At 38.9% G+C, this 26,463-nt stretch overlaps 2 protein-coding genes across 8 annotated transcripts in view; one reads left to right on the top strand and one right to left on the bottom strand.

Annotated features, from left to right (window-relative positions):
* The window catches only part of BTD (biotinidase), a 48,748-nt gene extending 39,884 nt beyond the window's left edge, over window positions 1-8,864 (bottom strand). For 2 of the 4 annotated variants that reach the window (XR_014015994.1, XM_081235954.1), the window contains exon 1: window positions 8,653-8,734. The gene's annotated coding sequence lies outside the window, so the exon portion shown is untranslated. The other 2 variants (XM_081235957.1, XM_081235959.1) reach the window with 2 other exon arrangements.
* Window positions 8,865-8,954: 90 nt separating this feature from the next.
* Window positions 8,955-26,463, top strand: part of HACL1 (2-hydroxyacyl-CoA lyase 1) — a 100,911-nt gene continuing 83,402 nt past the window's right edge. For all 4 annotated transcript variants that reach the window (XR_014015992.1, XR_014015993.1, XM_081235953.1 and 1 more), the window contains exons 1-10: window positions 8,955-9,047; window positions 9,202-9,306; window positions 11,722-11,762; window positions 13,057-13,137; window positions 14,262-14,334; window positions 15,304-15,381; window positions 16,339-16,433; window positions 18,274-18,386; window positions 22,108-22,243; window positions 25,909-26,014. Coding sequence is in view for 2 of the 4 variants with exons in the window: in XM_081235953.1 (XP_081092079.1) it covers window positions 8,958-9,047; window positions 9,202-9,306; window positions 11,722-11,762; window positions 13,057-13,137; window positions 14,262-14,334; window positions 15,304-15,381; window positions 16,339-16,433; window positions 18,274-18,386; window positions 22,108-22,243; window positions 25,909-26,014 (918 nt within the window). In the remaining 2 variants the exon portion in view is untranslated. The remainder of the gene's footprint in view (window positions 9,048-9,201; window positions 9,307-11,721; window positions 11,763-13,056; window positions 13,138-14,261; window positions 14,335-15,303; window positions 15,382-16,338; window positions 16,434-18,273; window positions 18,387-22,107; window positions 22,244-25,908; window positions 26,015-26,463) is intronic.

Here is a 26,463-nt window from a genome sequence, read left to right as displayed (position 1 = left end):
ACAACTACAGAGCCCACGTACTCCGGAGCCCATGTGCCACAACTAGAGAGAAGCCCGTGAACTGCAATGAAAGATCCCACATGCCGCAACTAAGACCTGATGCAGCCAAAAATAAAATAAATAAATATTTTTTAAAAAGTCAATTGCTTTTCTATATACCAGCAATTAACAAGTGGAATTTGAAGTGAAAAACACAATACCATTTACATTAGCACCCCAAAAATGAAATACTTAGGTATAAATCTAATGAAATATGTAAGAGATCTATAAGAGAAACCACCAAACTCTGATGAATGAAATGAAAGGATTCCATGTTCATGGAGAGGAAGAATCAATATCGTCAAGATGTCAGTTCTTCCCTAGTTGATCTACAGATTGAATACAACCCCAAATAAAATCCCAGGAAGTTATTTTGTGGATATCAATAAACTGATTCAAAAGTTTATATGGAGAAACAAAAGACCCAGAATAGCCAGTACACTATTGAAGGAGAAGAACAAAGTCTGAGAACTGACACTATCCAACTTCAAGACTTACTATAAAACTACAGTAATCAAGTCAGTGTGGTATTGGCAAAAGAATAAACAAATACATCAATAAAAAAATAAAATAGAGAGCACAGAAACAGATCTACATAAATACAGTCAACTGATCTCTGACAGGAGCAAAGGCAATACACTGAAGCAAACACAGTCTTTTCAACAAACAGTGCTGGAACAAGTAGACATTACATGCAAGAAAATCAGTCTAGACGCAGATCTTACCCGCTATGTGTTTTGTCCAACACCACCAAACAATTAACTCAGTTCTGACACTATCTACTTAAAGGTGGTGTCAGATCCCACAGCCTAAGGGCTCACTCCTTCCCCACTTTAGATGATAATTGCAAATCCAGGTTATCTGTGCTTCTGACTGACTAGTTATAAATTAGAGATTCCCACAACCCTCTCCTCCTGTTTGGTAATTTGCTAGAGCAACTCAAAGAACTCAGAAACATCTATTTAAGTTAACAATTATAAAAGACATGATAAAAGATACAGATAAAAAAGCCAGATGGGGCTTCCCTGGTGGCGCAGTGGTTGAGAGTCTGCCTGCCGATGCAGGGGACGCGGGTTCGTGCCCCGCTCCAGGAGGATCCCACATGCCGCAGAGCGGCTGGGCCTGTGAGCCATGGCCGCTGAGCCTGGGCGTCCGGAGCCTGTGCTCCGCAACGGGAGAGGCCACAACAGTGAGAGGCCCGCATACCGCAAAAAAAAAAAAAAAGCCAGATGAAGAGGTATATAGGGGCAAGGTATATGGGAAGGGGTGCCCTCTCCCTGTATCTCCAAATGTTCACCAACCCAGAAGCTCTCTGAACCCCATCTTTTTGGGTATGCTTGATTAAATCACTGGCCAATGGTGACTGAACTCAAACTCCATCCCCTCCCCTCTCCCAGGAGGTCAGGGGCTAAATTACAACACTTCAATCACATGGTTGATTACCCTGGCAATCAGACCCCATATTTAGGAGCTTTCCAAAAGTTAACACATTAACATAAACTCAGGTGTGGTTGAAAGGGGCTTGTTATGAATATCAAAAGACACATATTGCCCTTATCACTTCGGAAATTCCAAGGGTTTTAGGAGCTCTGTGATAGAAATGGGGATGAATACTAAACATATATTTGTTATTATAAATTTCATCACATACACCCTTCACAAAAATTAACTCAAAATGGATCACAGACCTAAATGTAAAGTGTAAAACTACAAAACTCCTAGAAGATAACATGGGAGAGAACCTAGATAACCTCGAGTATAGTGATGACTTCTTAGATACAACACCAAAGGCATGATCCATGAAAGAAATAACTGATAAGCTGGACTTCATTAAAATTAAAAACTTCTGCCCTGTGCCCAGAAATAAACTCACACACCAGAAACAGGAGGGAAGGGGGCAGGGTACAAACTGTTAAAGAATGACATAGCTATTGGATACAAAATAAACCGGTTAGGGCTTCCCTGGTGGCGCAGTGGTTGAGAGTTCGCCTGCCGATGCAGGGGACACAGGTTCGTACCCCGCTCCGAGAAGATCCCACATGCCGCGGAGCGGCTGGGCCCGTGAGCCATGGCCGCTGAGCCTGCGCGTCCGGAGGCTGTGCTCCGCGGCGGGAGAGGCCACAGCAGTGAGAGGCCCGCGTACCGCAAAAAAAATAAAATAAAATAAACCGGTTAGAACCAACTAGGTTCAAGATGGAGGAAGATTCCACTTCCAGGGGACCTTGAGCCTAATTATATGTTCATTGTATACATTAGCATAAGCTAAATGACACACCCACCAGCGCCATGACAGTTCCAAGGTTTACCATATAAGGTCAAAAAGTGGGCAGTTGCTCATCCTGGAAATCCCCACTCCTTCTCCAAAATAGTTGGAGTAATCCTTCCACTTGCTAGCCTATGAAATTATCCATCCCATAAAAACTAACCACCCCATATTTCGGGCCTCTCGCCTTCTGAGATGGCCCACACATTGCGTAGTGTGTTTCTCCCAGGGCCATTCTCGCCTTTTGAGATGGATGCGTATTCTGTCTATGGAATGTGTGTCTCTCTAAATAAATCCATTTCTTACCTATCACTTTCACTGAAAGTCTCTCACTGAATTCTTTCTGCGATGAGACATAAAGAACCTGAGCTTAAGTCCTGGGACCAGGTGTGTGATCGCAATTAAAAGAGAGTGGGTTGAAGTCCCAATCTGGGTTTTGGCTGGGTTCGAGTCCCAATCTGAGGTGTGCAGTTTCACACCTATGGTCAATTAATCTTCGATAAAGGAGGCAAGAATTTACAATGGAGAAAAGTCAGCCTCTTCAGCAAGTGGTGTTAAGAAAGCTGGACAGCCGCATGTAAATCAATGAAGTCACAACATATCCTCACACCATACACAAAAATAAATTCAAAATTGTTTAAGACTTATATGTAAGACATGACACCACAAAACTCCTAGAAGAGAACATAGGCAAAACATTCTCTGACGTGAATCATACCAATGTTTTCTTAGGTCAGTCTCCCAAGGCAATAGAAATAAAAGCAAAAATAAACGGGACCTAATCAAACTCATAAGCTTTTGTACAGCAAAGGAAACCATAAACAAAATGAAAAGACAACCTATGGACTGGGAGAAAGTATTTGCAAATGATGCGACTGACAAGGGCTTAATTTCCAAAATATACAAACAGCTCATACAACTCAATAACAAAAAAAACCAAATAACTCAATCAAAAAGTGGGCAGAGGGCTTCCCTGGTGGCGCAGTGGTTGAGAGTCCGCCTGCCGATGCAGGGGACACGGGTTCGTGCCCCGGTCTGGGAAGATCCCACATGCCGCGGAGCGGCTGGGCCCGTGAGCCATGGCCGCTGAGCCTGCGCAGCCGGAGCCTGTGCTCCGCAATGGGAGAGGCCACAACAGTGAGAGGCCCACGTACAGCAAAAAAAAAAAAAAAAAAAAAAAAAAAAAGTGGGCAGAAGATCGAAATAGACATTTCTCCAAAGAAGTCATATAGATGGCCAACAGGCACACGAAAAGATGCTCAACACTGCTAATTATTAGAGAAATGCAAATCAAAATTACAGTGAGGTATCACCTCACACTGGTCAGAATGCCCATCGTTAAAAAGTCTAAAAATAAATGCCAGAGAGGGTGTGGAGAAAAGGGAACCCTCCTACACTGTGGGTGGGAATGTAAATGGGTGCAGCCACTATGTAGAACAGTATGGAGATTCCATAAAAAACTAAAAACAGAGTTGCCATATGATCCAGCAATCCCATTCTTGTGTATAGATCCAAAGAAAACACTAATTCAAAAAGATACATGCACTCCTATGTTCATAGCAGCACTTTTTACAACAGCCAAACATGGAAGCAACCTAAATGTCCACCAACAGATGAATCGATAAAGAAGATGTCATATATATACATACATAAATATACACACACACACACACACACACACACAATGGAATATTATTCAGCCATAAAAAAGAATGAAATAATGTCATTTTCAGCAACATGGATGGACCTAGAGATTATCATACTAAGTGAAGTAAGTCAGACAGAGAAAGACAAATAGTATATGATATCGCTTGTATGTGCAATCTAAAATATGACACAAATGAACTTATTTATGAAACAGATTCACACATAGAAAACAAACTTATGAATACCAAAGGGAAAAGGGGGTAGGGGAGGGATAAATTAGGAGTTTGGGATTAGCAGATACAAACTACTCTATATAAAATAGATAAACAACAAGGTCCTTCTGTATAGCACAGGAAACTATACTCAATATCCTATAATAAACCATATTGAAAAAGAATGTATACATATGTATAACTGAATCACTTTGCTGTACACCAGAAATTAACACAACATTGTAAATCAACTATACCTCAAATTAAAAACAAAACAAAACAACAACAACAACTTCTGCTCTGTGTAAGACAATGTCAGGGGCTTCCCTGGTAGTGCAGTGGTTGAGAGTCTACCTGCCGATGCAGGGGACACGGGTTCGTGCCCCGGTCTGGGGCTTTACAAAATATATCCTTTAAGTCTCTTTCAATCTATAGGTTCCTTTTCCATTCCTTTTATTTCCTTAAAATCAGCCTGTTGAAGAAGCCTGGTCATTTGACCTGTAGATTTTCCAACAGAATGCATTTTGCTTGCACATGCATGGTAAGATTCAAACTTTTCCCCTTTCCTTGGTACTCATCATGCACCAATGTCATGACACTTCTGATCAAGGCTAAATAAGGACAGAAATCCCTCCTCCCCTCGGGAAGGTGGAGCTGGAGGAAAATCAGGGAATATGAACCCACCCCTTCCCTCACCAGTGAATATTCCACCCCTTCATTTCTATGCCCCACAAACCAGCTAGCTGAAGAAATTCAGTGCAGCTACTCACCTGAGACTGCCTGCTCTCCCCTTGAGAGCATACTTTCTCTTAAATAAATCCTCACTTTGCTTTCTTGACCTCCCTGTCTCATCTCTGAATTCCTTCTGCTATGAGATAAGAACCTACCGTCTGATAACACTGCTAGATACATATACATAAAAACTCACACAAGTGCACAAGGAGACATGCAAGAATATTCAAAGAAAACTGTTTATAACACTAAAAAGCTTAAAACAACTTAAATGCCAATCACCTAAAGAATGCACAGGTGGGAATTATAAACACCAAATTCAAGATAGTGGTTACCTCTATGGCACAGGGCAGGAGATGTGATGGGGGAAGGAAACACAGGGGTTTTGTTCTATTTGTTAAGTGTTTCTTAAGCTAGCACTGGACACATGGGTGTGTATTAATCTCTGTTCTTATTCATGTGTCTGAAAGATGTCATAAATGACATCTTTAAGTATATATATAAAAAAATATCGGGACTTCCTGGTGGTGCAGTGCTTAAGAAGCCACCTGCCAATGCAGGGGACATGGGTTCGAGCCCTGGTCCGGGAAGATCCCACATGCCACAGAGCAACTAAGTCCATGCGCCACAACTACTGAGCCTGCGCTCTAGAGCCCACGAGCCACAACTACTGAGCCCGCATGCCACAACTACTGAAGCCCGTGTGCCTAGAGCCCATGCTCCGCAACAAGAGAAGCCACCGCGATAAGAAGCCCGCGCACTGCAATGAAAAGTAGCCCCTGCTTGCCATAACTAGAGAAAGCTCACACGCAGCAACAAAGACCCAACACAGCCAATAAATAAATAAATAGATTTATTAAAAAAAAAAAAGCTAAAGGAAGGGGCTGTAGTGAAAGATGATGGTAAAACAGAAGAAACAAATGAAAACAGAAAACATTTAAAAACTGATACCATGTTTCACACGTGATGGTTGACCAACCCCTAGGCCACAGGCCACCTCCGAATGTGGAGTACTTGCATATGGAGAAATACTATGTTATGACTTCTAAGCCATTTGACATAAATCACTTATGTCCTCATAGCAGTTAGTTTACTGAAATTAAAACATAATTCTGGGGCCTAAGAAGTTACTGTAGAAGCTGTCTGTTTTAAATCTCTAGCAAGTATATTTTCTCCAGGTATTATTTTGCAACTCTAAGGAAATGACCTGGTTGCCTGGATGTTCTCTTCACCCAGATGTAAGAAAGCCACCAAATATCTCCCTCATGATCTAAGGTCCAGAGCCCACAAATACAGTAACCAGCATGCTCTTTGGAGAGCATGTAATCATTACTTTAGCCTTTTCTGTTAAAAAGAAACCTAGACTTACTCCTCCTTTGACCTCTTTCCACAAATAAACAAACAAGGCAGAACAAATAAAATTCCATGCCTACCACCAATGAAAGTAATAAAGAATGTGGTTAACGCTTACAATGTCTGCACAACAGGCCTTGGGAAAGTTACAAAAGAATCCTGGAATCCTGTCATTGCCGTTGGATTGAAAGCAGTTGCTCCAAGTGCCTGCAAATCTTGGGGTGAGACTCTCAGCACTTTTGCTGAATCATCAGACCCAAGTGAACCATGGAATGTTGGGTCCTGAACTCAAAGCTGTAAAGGTGAAGCAAGTTTCAACAGTCTCACCGATTCCCTCTGCTAAAGGGCAGAGTCCAGTAAGTGGAGAATTTGTCCCTTTGCACAATTGGTTATTCTGAATTCAGGGGATTTGTTCCAATTCATAGTTTAATTTTTCCACTTTATACTGAGTGATTCTGTCAGTGATTCTTTTGGGACAGAAGAACACAGTTCTTCTTTGAACACAAGGTCACATGAACTGACTAACTGCCATCTACACGGTCAGTGCTACTGATGTCAAACCAGCCTTGAACCCATAAATCCAAATTAAGCAACAGTTTTTGGTAACAGGCAATCACACATTTAATTATTAACTCATGCCTCTAGCATGAGTACAGAGCCAGTGGTTCTCAAGTCAGGCTGCAAATCAAATTTAGGTAGCAGCTTTAAAAAAATACAGGTGCCTTATTTGTCTTAAGATGCTGATTCAGAAGATGTCGGGTAGTGCCCAAGCAACTGTTTGTTTAAAAAGCTTTCCGAGTGATTCTGATGCTTGGGGATAGAAACTGTCATACAGGTACTGATATAAACAATCCCACATGGTAGAGAGGTATAGGCTCTATGCTTCTCAAACAGGGACAGGAGACACTGTACCAAAGACTATTCAAAGCCACACAAAGAGCACTGTGCATCTTTCGGGAATGTCAATTTTATTTGACAGGTAAATATTTTAAAATGTCATTTGTATTTTGGGTGGTGGTTACATAGGTATATACAATTGTCAAAACTCATTTAAGATCTGTACATTTAAGTGTATGTTTACCTCAATAAAAAGATCACTTTTATATTAAAATATGGATAGATTCTGGAATACAATGCAAGATCTGCATTTATTTTGTAGATGAACTCTGAGACTTCAAAGAAATCTCCCTCTTAGATGGACTACCTTAGGCTAGGTCCCCATATCCAAGGGGGCCAGGGTGGGCATTAGGGCTTGAAATTCGAGGGGAAACCTTTTTGGAAGGTCCCACTGGCTTTAGAAATCCTTTCACTTCTAATGCTTTTCATTCATTTTACTACCCATGACCCACTCCCCTCTCTTCTTGTTTTTTTACTTTCCACATATTACTGGTCTTTTTGCTTTAAAACACCCCAAATCCTCAAAAATTTAAAGTTCCACTCTTCCTTACCATTGGCGATTTTGTTTGCTACTGAGCAGATGGTCTACTGACCCTTAGCCTCATAAATCACTCATTGTAAGGACATTTTTTCACTCAAAAATGTGTTTTAAAAGGTTCTTGTCCTGTGATAAACCACAATGGAAAAGAATATGAAAAAGAATTCATATATATGTATAACTGAATCACTTTGTTGTACAGAAGAAATTAACACAACTTTGTAAATCAACTACTTATTTTCTTTTTTTAATCAGTAAACTTTTTTTTTTTAAAAAAGGTTCTCAGCTGCAGGAGCTGGTTGTGGTGAGGGACTGACTCTTAAGAATCACAACCCCCCCCCCATTTCCTGACTTTGTAAAGACAAGAGTGGAGGGTTATTGGCAAGGGTTAGAGAAAATAACGGTCAAAAGTAACTAGGCTCAAGGGGCTCCTCTTATCTCCTGTGGCCAAAGGGCTTAACGGTGAATAGAGCCCAAGATTGTTAGTCTGAAGCACAGTCTGGTCCAATGGCTCTGGGTAAGTTACTTTATCTCTCGCTTGGGAGATTCCGTGTCCTCCTCAGAGACACGACTTAAAAGAGTACACATTCGCTTACGGATTTAACTGCCGGTATTAATCTTCACGGACTGCAAAGCCACAAAAATATGAGCGTACAAAAAAAAAAGCGTGTAAGTCAAAGCCTCGAACCTAAGGGACGCAGAAGAATGACAACGCAACGCCAAAACGACCTCGCCGCACAACCGGCGCCATCCAGCCACCCGCGTCCCAGCAGCCTTTGCGAAACCAGCCCGCAGCCCCCAGAGCCCCGAGGCCGGGGGCGAGGCCGGGAGCGCGCGCCACGCCCCCTTCTGCGCAAGCCCCTAGCCCCCTTTCGCCCCGACTCTGCGTAAGTACCACCCGCCCTACGCGGTCTCGAAATGGCTCAGCGTGGTGGACTAAGGCGACAGGCCTCCGCGGTTCGACCTCTCACCTGCTCGGCACAGGCCTCCGCCTCCAGCTGGTCCCGCCTCCTCCTGACACTCCGCCGGCCGCGAATGGAGGGCCCGGGGAAAGGGCCTGGTTGTGGCAGGAGAGAGAGTGTGTTTACCCCTCACCTCACGCCGAGCTGGCTGGTTTCAGCCCCGCCTCCTCCTCTCCGCCGTTTAAAGCGGTGGGTCGCCCTCCTCCTCCCTCAGAGAAGCGGCTCCACAGTTGGTGTCTCGGGGTTGGTTTGGCTGGGTGACTCCGCGTCAGCCTGCTGTCTACTGCGAGAGGGCCTCGAACTTCAGGTGGAAGATGTCGGAAAGTAACTTGGCAGAGCGCAGCGACGGACGCGAGAGGCTGGTGTCTGGTGCTAAAATCGTCGCCCAGGCCCTGAAAACACAGGTGTGCTGGACCTTCCTGATTGAAAGGCTCCTACGGCAGCCGACGGGGACAGAGACGTTGTCTTGGAAACGGGAAAGCGGCGGGGGAGGGCAGGAGGGAGCTTTGCTGGAGGTTTTCCTTTTAGCGGCCTCATTCCTCTGTTCTTGGCCCCCAGGATGTGAATTACATGTTTGGCATCGTAGGCATCCCGGTGACCGAAATCGCCCTTGCTGCCCAGGAGGTGGGCATCAGATACATCGGGATGAGGAACGAGCAGGCGGTAAGTATGGACTCGGAGAGCCGAATGCATGATTGGGGATGAGTAATAGTAATGGCAAATTTTCCACTGAGGACAGTCGCCGCTTATCGCTCCTCTCATACTTTACACGTATCAATCACAGCAATCCTAGGAGACAAGAACCATTGTTAATCCTAGTTGCAAATGAGAAAACTGAGACCCAGAGGGGTTACGAAACTTGCTCAACGAGGCAGCTGGTATTGGCAGAGCCAGGATTTGAACTTAGGTATTCTGGGTCTGGAGTCCATGCTCTTACACTGTACAGTATTGTACTCTACGCAGTCTAGAGTGTCAGAATTGGAAGGGACATTTACCTGGTCTGAATCCTGGCCCCTGACCTTCACTCTGTAACTAACAATTATTATGTGTCTGTGTATTATTTGTCTGGTCTGACTTCCCTATTAGGCTCTGAGCTTCGGGGGGTCACGGATATTATTTTTTCTTGACACATCTGTATCCCCAGTGCGTAGGTAGAGCCTGCACTTGATAGGAGGTCCGGTAGTACCTGCAAGGTGAATGGGTGAAGGCCAAGTCTCATGTTGTATAGTAGGTGGCTCTGCAAGGTGACAGGCATCACAAATGGTAAAGACGTGATTGGACTCCAGAGGTGTCCTAAGCCCCAGTCCAGTGCTCATTCCACCTCATTACCTTGCCACCCTTCTCGGAGGCTTATTTGGAAGCACAAGAAAGGAAGTTAGGACATTTTGCCAACCCAGTCTCATTTCTTCCTAAAGGGCATTTAGCATTTTTCCAGGTTATCTTGTATTTAATTTAGCACCTTCCCTGTCTTCCTGTAATGAGCTGAAGTGCAGTTTAAAAATAAAAACCATATGAAGGCCATGAAGGAAATTTCAACAAATCTCCAAGGATTGGAAACAAGCAGTATATGTGACCTGACCATATGGAAATAAACTGGAATTCAATTACAGAAAGATAGAAAATCCCCAAACATTTGGAAATTCAATACGTTTGAATCCTTTGTAAATATTTGAAAAGATTAATAAAATCAATAACCTTCACGGCAGACTGATTAAGAATAAAAGAGAAAAAATACAAATTACCAGTGTCAGGGGTGAAAAAGGGGATGTCACTATGGACCCTAAATAACCAGTGGGGTGAAGAAGAAATCACAATGGAAAATGGAAAACATTTTGAATTGAATGATGATGAGAAGATGAGATCTCAAACATGTAAGCTACAGCTAAAGCAGTTCTTAGAGGAAATAGTTTTAAATGAATCTATACTTAGTAAAGAAGATCAAAAATCAATGCTCTAAGCTTACATATTAAGAAGCTAGAAAAAGAAAACCAAAGTAAACCCAAACTAAAAGTAGTAAAATAATAAGTACAAAAGCAGGAATTGGGCTTCCCTGGTGGCACAGTGGTTAAGAATCTGCCTGCCAATGCAAGGGACACGGGTTTGCGCCCTGGCCCGGGAAGATCCCACATGCCGTGGAGCAAGTAAGCCCGTGTGCCACAACTACTGAGCCTGAGCTCTAGAGCCCGCAAGCCACAGCTACTGAGCCCACGTGCCACAACTACTGAAGCCTGAGTGCCTACAGCCCGTGCTCCGCAACAAGAGAAGCCACGACAATGAGAAGCCCACGCACCGCAAGGAAGAGTAGCCCCCGCTCACTGCAACTAGAGAAAGCCCACGCATGGCAATGAAGACCCAACACAGACAAAAATAAGTAAATTTATTTTTTTTTTAAACAGCAGAAATCAATGGAAGAGAAAACAAAGAAACAATCGAGAAAAATCAACAAATCCAAAAATTGGTTCTTTGAAAAGGTTAATAAATTTGGTAAATCCCTAGCAAGACTGATGAAGAATAAAAGAGAAAAAATACAAATTATCAATATTAGGCATAGGGCTTCCCTGGTGGTGCAGTGGTTGAGAGTCCGCCTGCCGATGCAGGGGACACGGGTTCGTGCCCTGGTCCGGAAAGATCCCACATGCCGAGGAGTGCCCGGGCTGTGAGCCATGGCCGCTGAGCCTGCGCGTCTGGAGCCTGTGCTCCGCAATGGGAGAGCCCGCAACAGTGAGAGGCCCACGTACTGCAAATTAAAAAAAAAAAAAAAATTAGGCATAAAAAAGAGGACATTCCTATTGATCCTGCAGATGTTTAAGCAATTATAAGATGATATTATGAATAAACTAGATGATGTGGACAAATTCCTTGAAAAACTAAAAATTAGATGCTTAAACCATTATTTAAAATTTACAGGTAGAACATTACTTGTTAGAATGAAAAATGTTCCAATTCCCCCTTACTTGAGAGTGAATTATTATATACATACTTTATACATGTATAATACTTAGTAATGCTTATTACTTAATATGATTTAATACTATAAGAGTCTCAAAATGCTTAAGTCCCAGTGTTTTTTCTTTGTAGGCTTGTTATGCTGCCTCTGCGGTTGGATATCTGACAGGCAGGTAAACTCAAGTCTATGTTTTATCTCAACTTCTTTTTTTAAACTGAGTTATAGTTAACATACAGTATTATATTAGTTTTAGGTGTACAGCATAGTGATTCAGTGTTTTTATACATTATGAAATGGTCACCACCATAAGACCAGTTCCCATCTATCACCATATAAAGTTGTTAAAATATTATTGACTGTGTTCCTATGCTGTACATTTCATCCGGATGACTTACGTATTTTATAGCTGGCAGTTTGTACCTCTTAATCCCCTTCACCTATTTTATCCATTCCTCCACACACCTCCCCTCTGGCAACCACCAGTTTGATCTCTGTCTCTGAGTCTATTTTCTGTTCATTGTTTTGTTTTTAAGAGTCCACATATAAGTGAAATCATATGGTATTTGGTTTTCTCTGTCTAACTTATTTCACTAAGCATAATATCCTCCGAGTCCATCCATGTCGACACAGATGGCAAGATTTCATTCTTTTTTATGGCTGAGTAATATTTCATTGTGTGTGTGTATCAATCACATCTTCTCTCTCCATTCATCCATGGATGGGAACTGAGGTTGCTTCCATATCTTGGCTGTTGTAAATAGTGCTGCATGAACATAGGGGTACATATATCTTTTGGAATTAGTGTTTTTGTTTTCTTCTGATAAATACCCAGAGTGGAATTGCTGGATTGTATTTAGTTTCTTGAGGAAGCTCCATACTGTTTTTCACAGTGGCTGCCCCAATTTAAAGGCTGTCTTAAATAGAGGTTCTTAAGAAATCACTTTATAAATTGAAAATGGCAAGTTGAATTATATGGAGATACCTTTTTCTTCAGTGCTTTAAGCTTAGCAAGTCGTCTAAGGTAAAGCATTCAAGTTCAATTTAAAAACTTGGGGCAGAGCACTACATTTCAGAACTACTTCCTGGCAAAGACCAATTTACATGATATATTTGTTAAGAAAATTTTTAAAAACACTGTTTTTCCATATAGAAATGTACTCAGTAGTCAAAAATTTGCTTCTATATGCAGTCAACTTGATTTAGCCCAAATATACTAGGAGTAAAGTATAAAGAGGTTAGTGAAATACAGTGTGAGGATGGTAGGTACCTTATTTCTTGCAGGAAGACTGATACAACCTTTTTTATTCTAATTAAAAAAATACTCTAATAATTGTTTTACAATTGTAGTAAAGATCTATATATCCTGCCTTTGAAGTCCAAGAAGGTGACATTTCACCCTAAAGAGGTATGAATCAAGTATTGCATTTGACCTGCTTTTAATAAAATTAATTCTGTTTTGCTTTTAGGCCAGGAGTTTGCCTTGTTGTTTCTGGCCCAGGTCTCATCCATGCTTTGGGTGGTATGGCAAATGCAAACATGAACTGTTGGTAATTACTTAAAACATTTTCTTAAAAATCTCAATGCATGATTTTACCTAGTGGAGCAACCACTGATCTGTGGTGGGAAGACCAGGGGTCAGGTGCTTGAGGAAATGGCTTAGTGAAAAATTAAGAGTTAGGAAGAAAATAAGAAAAAAAATCAACAGCTCTTTTACCTAGAAAAAAAGACTTAATATTTTGGAATGAATATGTGTATATTCCATATCTATCTATCTATATATATGTGTGAATGTGTGTATAAGCCTCTTTACTTTAAGTGAAGAACTGTTTATCAAAGATCCCAGCTCAATATGCAAGAATGTATTTAATTTTTCACCTTGTCTTGCATAACTAGCAGGACAATTGAAATCTTATATTTATGGAGTTGGCTTTATAAGCAGATTAGTTGCTCTTGCCCTTAATCCCATCTCTGGTTCTTTACTCATAAGATCACGTTAAAGGGGGCTATGTTTTGATCAGTTCATAAAATGTTTAAATTTCTGTGGGAAGGACATTGTTTTCTTTCTTGCCATGTGTTTCCTACTTTTTAGGGTTTGTTTTCTTTCTTGCCATGTGTTTCCTACTTTTTAGGGTTTGACTTCTTTTCTTTCGTCCTTCCTACACTTTCTCTTTCTTATCTACTTTAGTGTCTGATAATTTTTGAGTAACTTTAACTTTGCTGTATCTTTTTTTTTCTCCCCAAAGCATAAGAATTTTATTGCTGAGGAATTTTTTTCATTCTGCCATTTCCAAATAGACTCATTTAGAAAAGTGTGACAAAAGTTTTTTTCTTCTCTTAATGTCAAGAATAACAGGAAGGGCATAACAATTCATTTTATATCATCACACCCAGAGGTTAAGAATCAGTATCCAAAAGAGGCAGGGGAGAGAGGGGCATGGAGGAAAAATATTTACCACAAATTATAGATTTTTCCAAAATTGAGGAAGTGTTCTCTCACACCAAGTTGTTTCCTAAATCTTTCTAAATTGGCAGTTTTTAAGGGAAAATGTAATTCTCTCTCTTTCTCTCTTTTTTAACATTCATTGAGTGTTTATTATTTATTAGGTACTTGCTGAGTACTTTACATGTTGATCTCATTTGTAATTCTCTTTTTAAAAAATTAATATTTCAGGCCCTTGATTGTGATTGGTGGTTCCTCTGAAAGAAGTCAGGAAACAATGGGGGCCTTCCAGGAGTTTCCTCAGGTACCCAACTCTAAGATCTTCCCTCTATCATTTTAGTAACGTAAGTATACTCCATTAAGATTTATGGAGAAGAAATTAAAACTCCTGTCTGCAAAATAAACAATTAAAATAAAAGTACCTGAGATATTTTAAAGGTAATTTTCCTCAACTACAAGAAACTCTCAATGTGGTTATTAAGAAAGCTTAGGCTCTGTTTAGGAGCAATCTTCCAAGAAATACACCTTTTTGACAGAAATTTAAACTCTGAAAATAAGCTCTTCAAAGAGTCAAGAAAATGCAGGAATAAAAATGGTTTGGGACTATCAGACTTTGAGGAAGAGAAAAGTTGAGAGGAAAACTCCTACTCATACCTGTGGGACTAAGACTACCAACTGTTAAGTAGATTTTATATCAAAAAGTATTAAGAGAAACAGTTTCTATTGAATATACAGTGCTTCAAAGTACATTAAACAGTGAAAAATGAACACTACTGAATTTATGCCAAACAGCGTAACAACAAAATATATAACAGGAAAACTGGCAGAAATGTAAAACTAGATTATTATTGTAATGAGATATAACAGATGAAGTTGTGTATTCCTGGCTGTAGAATTTCTGGGTCCAAAGATATACTTGCTTACATTTTTAGGAGACATTGTCAACTTCCCTTCCTATTTATATTCTCACCAGAGTTTATGAGAGTGCCTGTTTTCCTATATTATGGTAGATGCTGGGTATTATCTAACTTTTTTATTTTTGCCAATCTAAGAAATGAAAATTGTGTCTTGTTTTGATTTTCTTCCTGAATCACACCAAGGCAGAGATTTGGTTGTACTGTGAATAGGCTTTTAAGAAGCAATCTAGGTAATGCATTTTTCTCCATCTTGCCTCTAAACATAATAGAAAGTAATGGCTTAACATTTTGTTGTCTTTCAGAAGAGTAATATGATACATGAGCTGAATTTTAAGTGATTTTCTTTTCACATATAGGTTGAAGCTTGTAGGTTATATAGCAAGTTCTCTGCCCGGCCAAGTAGCATAGAAGCTATTCCCTCTATTATCGAAAAGGTACAGTATTTAATTACAAGCTCTCCAAGTCAGCCGGTTTTTCTCAATTGCTTATACCTGTGTTACTTTTATTCTCCATAGAATGAGTAGCAATTTGGAATATATTCAGGCAGTTAGCAATGATATTGATAAATAGCTATGTACATTTTAATATTCACTGTCATTAACTTAATTAAAGAAACAGATAAAATAAATTATTTTGGAAAAAATTTCCCCTCTACTTTAGTTTTTAAAATTATTTTAAATTATGGAAAAATAAAAAGAAGGATATAATGAAACCGTGGGTACCCTTTCTCTTATGCTTTTGCAAGATTATTTTTGAAAATAATGCTTATATTATTAAGTATTATTACTTAAATTTTTGAAAATTAGTACTTATTACTTAAATTATTTAAGTATTATTACTTAAACTTACTTTAAGGTTTTGAAAATTAGTACTTATATTAGTATTAATATAAGGCCATCTCTTAGTCGATTAAACAGCATATTATAAGTTAGTTTTATATGTGAAGTTACATTTAAGCTGTTTCAAAAACCATGTGTTATAGAAACCATTTGATACATGTAACAACATCACAGTTTCTGAAACCTTTGCCAAATCATTAGGATTAGGAAGCAGGTGAAAGTAATGTTATAAAGTAAAGACTTGGCAGGCAGAACCTAGTAAATAATTTCTAGGACTAAAGTGTAATAGAAAATGAATTTTAAAGCCCTAAGTGTGTATTTTTTTCTTATCTCTCCCCTTTTAAACAAAAATATCTTTTAAAATATATAGGATCAATAGAGGGCATTTCAATGTAATTAAAATTGGTTACTTCTAAGGATGTTGCATCAACTAAGGATGTCGAGAAAAATCAAAATAGTGTTCATTTCACAATTTTAAATTATCTTTGAGTGGAATGTGATAATAAGGATTGAGATTTTAAAAATATTTTCTTCCATTTGTAATGAACTTAGGCAGTGAGAAGCAGTATTTATGGTCGTCCAGGTGCTTGCTATGTTGACATACCTGCAGATTTTGTGAACCTCCAGGTGAATGTGAATTCTGTAAGGTGAGTAATAGTTAACTGGTGTTCTTTCTTAATTGTGTTACCATAATGCTTACCTTTTAAAAAGAATTTACCTAACAGTTTATAAGTTAATCTTCAATTTGTCTTAACTTTTGAAGATCTAGTAATTAAACTGAATCCTGGCCAAAGGGCTTAATTCTCTTAATTAAAATGGCATTATTTAGGAATTATTTTGGGGTTTAATTACTAAATCAAATACTTGGAGCTTCCCAAACTCCTCATTTGAAATTATTCTTTCAGTAACCATAAAAAACTAATCCTCGGGCTTCCCTGGTGGCGCAGTGGTTGAGAGTCCGCCTGCCGATGCAGGGGACACGGGTTCGTGCCCCTATCCCGGAAGATCCCACATGCCGCGGAGCGGCTGGGCCCGCGAGCCATGGCCGCGGAGCCTGTGTGTCCGGAGCCTGTGCTCCGCAACGGGAGAGGCCACAGCAGTGAGAGGCCCGCGTACAGCAAAAAAAAAAAAAAAAAAAAAAAAAAAAAAAAAAAAACTAATCCTCATGTAGTATGGTTACTTAGAGTCTTCATGGTATAAACCAAGAGATGAAGTGACTATTGAAAAATAGTAATTTTCAAATAGTTCTAGTAAGAACTCAGCATAAAAAATTTTAGTCTGTCTCTGTGATTTAAAAATATTTCAACACCAGATGTTACTATGATTTGCCAAGTTCCCTTATTCCATAAATAAACACTGAGTGAACATTAAGTACAACAGACTGGTATCTAAGTCACACCTGGTAAGGATGGGTACTTGGGTTAATGCATCACCCTGAGTACCATTTAGCACATTCCTGCTGTCATGGACCTAGTGACTACAGAGAGACAGTGGGCATTTCTGTTCACTCAGAACCAAGTAGAGGTTTCCATTTGGGAGAGTCAGACAAAAAGGACATCTATTCTTCATAATACCTGAACATGACAATCAAAATAATATTATTGGGGTTGGGGGGAGATGTGCCTTAGGTAAGTTAACTCTGTAAGCCTTCTTTAAAATTTTTGTAAAGATTTGGATGTCCTTTTTTGGTATTATATGCCCAAGTTTTGTACAGTATGATGTTTATTAATTAAGAAATGAACTAAAACACTGAGGAGTTGGTGTCTAGAAATGCTTAACTATGACAGTTTTAATATTTAATATTTCTTTTACTAATGCATATTGTGGTACTAAAATATTGAGTTACTCAGTGAGTGGAAATATAGTGAGGCAGTTAAAAGCATGGACTTTGGAGACAGAAAAACCGATTTCAATCCAGTCTTTGCCACATGCCATCTGGGGACCCCAGGCAAGTTACCTACTTTTTGAGTTTTTTTTTTTTTCACAGTAGTGAAACAGAGATAATGGTAATACCTAATCTCATTATTTTGAAAATTAAATAAGGATAAATGGCACATAGTAGGTATGAAATATTAACTTTTAGTATGTTTTTTATTATTACTACAACAACGACTACATCAGTGTGAAGCCATTAACTCAGATTTCCTGTCAGTGAATTGCTCCTTTGGTTGTTAGATGATCTTAGGGAATAAATATTAATTTACCAGGTATGATAAGGATATTATGGTTACATGGGAGAAGTCTTTATCTTTTAATTTTTAAGTCTTACTGTGGTAATCTACTGTCAAATGGTTTAGGAAGAAATGTATATGTATATTTATGTGTGTATGTGTGAAGCAAATGTGGTAAAATATTAGTAGTTGAATTTACAGGGTGGGCATATGGAGTTTATTATACTATTTTTTCTACCTTTTTATGTATTTGATATTTTCACAATAAAAAAGTTTAAAAGTTGGCCTCCTAATTAACAGGGCTCTTTATTTCCAGGTACGTGGAGTGCTGCATGCCACCTCCTGTTAGTATGGCAGAAAGCTCTGCTGTATGTATGGCAGCATCTGTTATTAGGAATGCCAAACAGCCCCTTCTTATCATCGGGAAAGGTAGCATTGAATGGAACTCTAAATCTTGCTGGGCTTTCAAAAGAATGCTGATTCTGTTTAGAAATTGTCTTCATTATTTATTAGCATCGGCTCTAATGGTTGAAATTGGAATAAAAATTCTCTTTATTCATTTAGCATTATTTATTAGTTTTGAAATCATAGAATTATTCTAGAATGCCTGGAATATCACCTATTACATTTCTTTTTTTAGTAAATTTATTTAGTTTATTTATTTTTGGCTGTGTTGGGTCTTCGTTGCTGAACGTGGGCTTCCTCTAGTTGTGTCGAGCGGGGGCTACTCTTCGTTGTGGTGTACAGGCTTCTCATTGTGGTGGCTTCTCTTGTTGCAGATCATGGGCTCTAGGCGCACGGGCTTCAGTAGTTGTGGCACTTGGGCTCAGTAGTTGTGGCTCGTGGGCTCTAGGCACACAGGCTTAAGTGGTTGTGGCACACGGGCTTAGTTGCTCCTTGGCGTGTGGGATCTTCCCAGACCAGGGATTGAACCCGTGTCCCCTGCATTGGCAGGCGGATTCGTAACCACTGCGCCACCAGGGAAGTCCCTGTTACATTTCTTATGAATAAAATGTGTTTTTTTCCATTATGAAGATTACACATGAATATTATTAAAAATTTGGAAAATCCAGAAGATTAGAAAGAAGAAATCCCTTCATCCAAAGAAGATCATTTTAACATGTAGTACTTTTGTATTCCTTTTTGCATTTATATTTTATACATTGTGATCATACTGTATAGACAGTTTTTTGTTTGTTTGTTTGTTTGTTTATTTTTTGCGGTACGCGGGCCTCTCACTGTTGTGTCCTCTCCCGTTGCGGAGCACAGCCTCCGGACGCGCAGGCTCAGCAGCCGTGGTTCACGGGCCCAGCTGCTCCGCGGCATGTGGGATCTTCCCGGACCGGAGCACGAACCCGTGTCCCCTGCATCGGCAGGCGGACTCTCAACCACTGCGCCACCAGGGAAGCCCTAGACAGTTTTTTTTTAAGTATACAATCTAATATCTTTTGGTGTATTTACAAAGTTGTGCAGCCGTCACCACAATCAATTTTAGAATATTGTCATTACCCTCCCCCAAATCCCACATCCCTTAGCTGTCACCCCAAACCTCCTTAGCCCTCTGCCCCAGGCAACTGTGAATCTATTTTCTGTCTCTATAGATTTGCCTATTTGGACACTTCTCTTAAATAGAATCATACAATGTATGGTCCTTTGTGACTGACCTTTTTGATTTAGCGTAATGTTTTCAAGGTTCATCCACGTTATAGCATGTATCAGTACATCATTTCTTTTTATTGCTGAATAATAATGATGATAATATATTACTATAATTATATATAATATAATAAATATAATTCATAGTTATTATTATTATTCCATTGTATAGATATACCACATTTAATTTAATCCATTCATAGTTGATGGACATTTGGGATGTTTCCACTTTTGAACTACTGTGAAAAATGTCGCTATGAACATTCATGTACAGATGTTTGTATGGATGTATGTTTTCAGTTCTCTTCAGTATGTACCTAGGAGTGGGATTGCTGGGTCAAATGGCCACTCTATTAGACAGTTTCGTATTATACTTAATTCATTTAACATTAGAATAACATTTTCTCATGGTCTTAAATTTTTTTCCCAAATATAATTTTTAATGTCCATTCATGTATATACTAATACTTTACTGGCAAGTATTTAAATCTTTGCCAGTTTTTGTTTGTGTTTAGAATAGCTGCAACAGACTCGTTTGTACTTAAAGCTTTTTCCATATTTAGGATATAAGATAGATTCCCAGAAAGAAAATTAACTAAGTTAAAATGTATTCATATTTTAAGGCCTTTGGAACATATTGTCCAATTGCTTTCTCCCAAGGTATTGTACCAATTTATACGCATGTCAGCAATTTATTATAGTATCCATTATATGTTCTAGACCTAAAGGGGCTATGAATCATCTATGACCATGCTAATCATTTATCAGCTACTTAGGAGATAACTACATAGAAACCAAAAACAGTTTTAGTGAAAATGGTGGACAACAGAAAAAAATTGAAGTCAGAGCTGAGTTGTGTACAGCTATGTGATATATTAGCTCTGTGACCTTGGCAAAAACTGCTTTGAGTCTCAGTTACCTCACTTGTAAAATAGAGATTAGCTACCTCAACAGTACTGTTAAACAACAAAATAATAGAAAGAGCTCAGTGGATGCTAGTTTTTGTACTTCCTTTAACCACCATTTAATGAGTCCTTATGATAAGGCAGGGATTATAGAAAACATTTGTGGGGTATATAGAGAAATAATGGTTCCTACTTATAAGTAGACAGACCTGGTCACAAATAAGTGGGGTGTGTATAGAGAGCTGAGGTGGATTCCCAGGGGAAGCAGCAACAATGTTCTCGTGTAGGTGGTGTGGAAAGACCGTTCAGAAGAGATGACACTGTAGCCACCCCTTGAAAAAATGGGTGGACCGGTCACTGAGTGGACACAGAGAATCCACGCAGTCCAGGAAGAGGGAACTGAATGGACAAATATTGAGGCAAGAAGTAGAATACAAGGAAACTTTCTGGATTAAAAAAAAAGGGATTATTTTTCATCCTACATGGATGACAAAAGATTCTAAGGTTGTTTTATAGGGGGGAGCATTAAATTGAATCTGAACATACTATACTATTTACTGAGACTCAGTAGAGAATTATAAGTTCTGGATATGGAGTAATATTCTACTAACCCTGAAAAAGAGCATAAAGTTAAATAGCTAAAACGATGACCTTGATGACATTAAAACAAAATCATTTCTTTTTTTTTAAACATCTTTATTGGAGTATAATTGCTTTACAATGGTGTGTTAGTTTCTGCTTTATAACAAAGTGAATCAGTTATACATATACATATGTTCCCATATCTCTTCCCTCTTGCGTCTCCCTCGAAATCATTTCTATATTCAAACAGTAAGTTGTTTTCAGTGCCATTGAGGGCATAAAGCATATGGTTATTCTGCAGGCACACAACTGTAAAAACAAATGATGTGACCCATTCGAGTTAGTCCGGTTGTGATCACAGGATTATAGAGCCTATGAAGTGATCTACAGAGCTTTAGAAACGTAGGCCCCTTGTTAGAATTTCCATACACAGACTAGATGACGGTGCAGTCCTGGTTAGCTGGTGGTGGGGGGCAACGTGTGAGGTCGCTCTTCCCTGTCAGGGCAGAGTCCTTCCTCTCCTACCTGCGCCTACCAGTAGATGTGTGTCCAGGGAACTGTGAGTAGTAATCCTGTAGGAAGGTAGCATAGAACTGACAATTAAGAGCAGCAAGAGATGTGAAGTGCAGCTTTTGTTTGGGCATAGACATCTTTCAGAATAATTGATAATATTACTTGGGGGGGAAATTAGAACCATTGCCTTCTTAAACATTTTAAAATACCAAAGGTAAAAACCATAGTCACAGGACTTCCCTGGTGGTCCAGGGGTTAAGACTCTGTGCTTCCACTGCAGGGGCACAGGTTTGATCCCTGTTCAGGGAACTAAGATCCTACATGCCGCGCGGTGTGGCCAAAAAACAAACAAAAACCATAGTCACAATTTGTTTTGAGTTTAAGCCCTGAGCAGGAGAATGAGAAGTTCTAAAAGCAATTGCACATGAACTGTTTTAAGGGTCACAGTGTCTGGAGCTTAACTGACTTGTCCAATACATTTCAATTTCTTGTAGGTGCTGCTTATGCCCGTGCAGAGGAGAGTATCAGGAAATTGGTGGAGCAATGTAAATTGCCATTTCTGCCCACCCCCATGGGAAAGGGTGTTGTCCCTGACAACCATCCAAACTGTGTAGGTGCTGCCAGATCCAGGTACGTGGGGCTCTAGATTTTAAATACAATGGCTTGGCAGATTCCAGGCTAATTTAAATTGTTTTGTGACTTTAATGAATCTAGGAGAAGTTCTGAAAGAATCATGTAATTTTAAGCACATCTGTTTCTTTTTAGACTTTTCAACACTTTAAAGATGTTATCCTCTATCTCCTGACTCTCATGGTTTCAGATGAGAAATCTGTAGTCATTTGAATCTCTGTCCGCCGACGTATTTGTCTTTCTGTGGCTCCTTCCAGAACTTTTTTTTTATCTTTGTTTCTCAGCATTTTGATTATGATGCGTCTGGACACAGTTTTCTTTTAGTTTATCCTGTTTGGGGTTCTCTAGTCTTCTTGAATCTGTACATTGATACCTTTCACCAAATTTGGAAAGTTTTTGGCCATTATTCCTTCAAATTTTTTTTTTACACCAATCTCCTTCTCCTTTCTGGAGTAACACAAATATTAGGCATGTTGATATTGTCCCATAGGTCCCTGAATAACTGTTTAATTCTTTTTAATCCTTTTGTCTACTTTATATATGTTCTATTTCTCTGCTGAGAACGTTTGTCTTCCCATTTATTTCAAGAGTATTTTTGTTTACCTTATGGAACATAGTTATAATAGCTGATTTAAAGTATGTGTTTACTGATTCTAACATCTGGGTCATCAGTACAGTTGGCATCTATTCATTTATTTTCTTTTGAAATCGGTTACATTTTTCTGGTTCTTTGTGTTTTGAGTAGTTTTGGATTGTATCCTAGAATTTTGAATACTGTGTTGTGAGATTCTAGGTCATACCAAAATCCTCTATAAAATGTTGACTTTGTTTGTTTGTTTTAGCAAGCAGTTAGCTTGGTTAGATTCAGAGTGCAGGTTCTGACTCACTCACTGTGAGCATGGTTCCAGGGTCAGTTGATTTCCAAAGACTTTACTATGCTCCTTTGGGTCTGTCCACACATGCCCAGCCCAGGGGTGAGCCCCAGCCCCAGTTCTGGATATAAACATGCTGGTTCATATCCAGAACTAGGGATTCCTTTTCTCTCTTAAGACATAGCCCACCCATTTCCCAGAGTCCCTTTTCCTGGCCCTTGCTGCTACCTTATCGTACCACACAACAGGTGCTGCCTTTGAGGCAAAGTGGCAGGAAAAAAAAGAAAGATGAAAGATAAGGGGGATGCCCCCATACTCTCCAGACCACAGGGGCCCCTTTTCCCAGTTCCTCTTGCCTGAAAAATGAAGTTTCTCTTGGGATTTTAGCTGCTTAGGACTTACCCCAGTGCCGCTGTGCTGCCCTCAGAGCACAGCTGTGAGAGAGAAATAGAGAAAAAGAAAATTTTGGAGCTTTCTCCCCATGCTCTCAGGCATGCAGGGTCCCTTTTCCTGATCTTCTGGCCCAAAAGACACGGTTTCTCTCCAAGTTTTTACTTTCCTTTAGTTCTGCAGCTAGAACTGCTCTGAATCAAAGCGAAGAGATGAAAGAGGGGAAAACCTTAAAAACTCACCACCTGCATGGGTCACTTCTTTGATCTCATCCCAGTCCACCTACTGTTGTTTACTTTTCAGAAGCCTCAGGTAGTTGCCTTTTATAGTTTGTTCAGAGTTTCCACCGTATCAGTGGGAGAGCTCGGCTGGAGTGGGATTACCCAGCCTTGGCTGGCACTGGAAGTGTCTTCTTAGATTTTTTTTTTTTAATTGACTTCACCTCATTCTTTTTACTGTTTTTTTTGTTTTGTTTTGTTTTTTGCCCGGCCACATGCGGCATCTTAGTCCCCAAGCAGGGATCAAACCCATGCCCCCTGCAGTGGGAGCTTGGAGTCTATCCACTGGACCACCAGGGAAGCACCTCTTCTTTTTAAATTTTTAAAACACACTTTCTGATAAACCATGTATTTTTTCTTTTAATTTCTTTATTATGAAATATTATAAATATACAAACGAGAGAATAATTTAATGAGCACTATGTAACTACCACTCAACTTTATCAAATATAATATTAAGTAGTATGTTGTTGCTTTAAGTTTTTTTTTTAAGAAACAAAAACTTACAGATTTGTTTGTAGTCCCTGCATATCTTACCTGATTCCATTTCCTCCCTCCCTCTCCACAGTTTACCACTGTTCTACATTTGGTAATTTTCATGTTGTCATGCACACACTAAATTAATTTTGAGGGGTTTTTAAATGTCATGTTTGCTGTTCAATCTTTAATGTTGTTCATTTAATGCTATTTTAATAAGCTTATACATTTACTTTTTTCATATTAGTATACATTGTACAGTAGCCAAGTTAATTATTACACTGTTTTTTTCTTTTAATATACTTTAACTTGGGTTGAGCTGAAGTTTATCTTCATTCCTGTTGAATTTTAAGAAGATAGTATTAATGACATTAATAATATAAAAAAGGTTGTACGGGGCTGTAAATAATTGTATCAACAATTTCAAGGGTTTTGGAGTATCTATAAGCAAATCTATCCTTCCATTTTCAGTTTTTATCTGTTAGTTAAATTGGGTCCCACAGGACCAAAACAGTATATGAGGATAGCTTTTTTGACTATATAGTTGAAATAATAACTGAATTTCTGTGAAAAATAGCATAAGCCACTGCAGAAGATAAAAGCGAAAAAAAAAAAAAAACAGATCCTCTTTGGGCAAAAGATAAGAAAAATGGGAAATAGCCAAAAAGTAGAAAAAAGAAAACCCACGGCAGTTATAATAAAAATTATCCTGGAAAAAGGCATGACATTTCAATTGGATCAACAATAATGACAGTTGCATGCATCATTAGAGCCACATCTGAAACAAAATGATACAGTGTAAAAGCAAGCAAAGATGTATGAGGTAAACAAAATGAAAGCAAGGGTTATTAATATCAGAGTAGATATCAAAGTAAATATCAAAAAATTGAAGTTATATTGACAAAAATACTAAGATATATAAAACTATTAGAAATATACTTGGTGTAATATTTTTTTAAAGCAGTTGGGGAATGTGAATCAATCATCATAAAAATATCTGCTTCAAGGAATCAATATGAAGTATATATTAAGATCCAAATAAAGATGTGCAACCCAGTACTGTTAATAACAAAGAAAATATCCAGCAATTGAGAAGAGGTGAAATAAATTTGTGTTCAACAAAATGTGTAGCCTTTAAAATTTGTATTTAAGAAGAACTTAATGATAAAGGAAAGCATTTATGATAAGCAAAAGTGCATGAGACATTTAGTATATAAGCTCAACTATATAAAAATACACATGCATAGAAAAAAAAGACTAGATGAAATTATGCCAGGATATTAATAATAGTTTATAAGTTGATAGTATTATTGGGAGATTTTGGCTTTTTCTTTATACTTTTCTGCTTTTTCCAGATTATCTACAGTATACTTGTATTAATTTTTCTAATGATAAAAAAAGTAATAAACGATATAGAGTTAGATAAAGTCTTATGGTAGTATTTTCTACTTATTTCATCTTTTGGATTACCATTTAAATATAATGGCTTCATAAATTATTTCAGTTTGAAAGATCAAATTTACCATATAAGCTGATTCTCAAGAACAGTACAAGATCCAAGTTATTTAGACTTTTCCAAATACTTTAGAATAATTCAAATAAGAATGTAGATATCACTTTTGTTATATCAGATTTTTCTTTTTAATAGGGCTTTGCAATTTGCTGATGTAATTGTGTTATTTGGTGCCAGATTAAATTGGATTTTACATTTTGGACTGCCTCCAAGATATCAGCCAGATGTGAAGTTTATCCAGGTACTCAAAGAGGAGAGATTAATTGATTTTTGGCTGCATTGGGTCTTCATTGCTGCACTTGGGCTTTCTCTAGTTGTGGCGAGCGGGGGCTACTCTTCATTGCGGTGCACGGGCATCTCATTGCAGTGGCTTCTCTTATTGTGGAGTACAGGCTCTAGGCGCACAGGCTTCAGGAGTTGTTGTACGCAGGCTCAGTAGTTGTGGTTCGTGGGCTTTAGAGCGCAGGATCAGTAGTTGTGCCCCATGGGCTTAGTTGCTTCTTGGCGTGTGGAATCTTCCTGGACCAGGGCTCGAACCCACATCCCCTGCATTGGCAGGCGGATTCTTAACCACTGCGCCACCAGGGAAGTCCCCGGAGTAGATTTTAAAATGAGGGAAGATAGTGAGGTTTCTTTTTTTTTTTTAATGAACAATTACACAAGGTTTAATAAAATTTTAAATGTTCAAGC

This window comes from Mesoplodon bidens, assembly GCF_964165515.1.
Source record: "Mesoplodon bidens genome assembly, chromosome: 5".
Classification (NCBI taxonomy): domain Eukaryota; kingdom Metazoa; phylum Chordata; class Mammalia; order Artiodactyla; family Ziphiidae; genus Mesoplodon; species Mesoplodon bidens.
The sequence above is the reverse complement of the archived record's forward strand: the minus strand, read 5'-3'. Positions and strand labels throughout refer to the sequence as shown.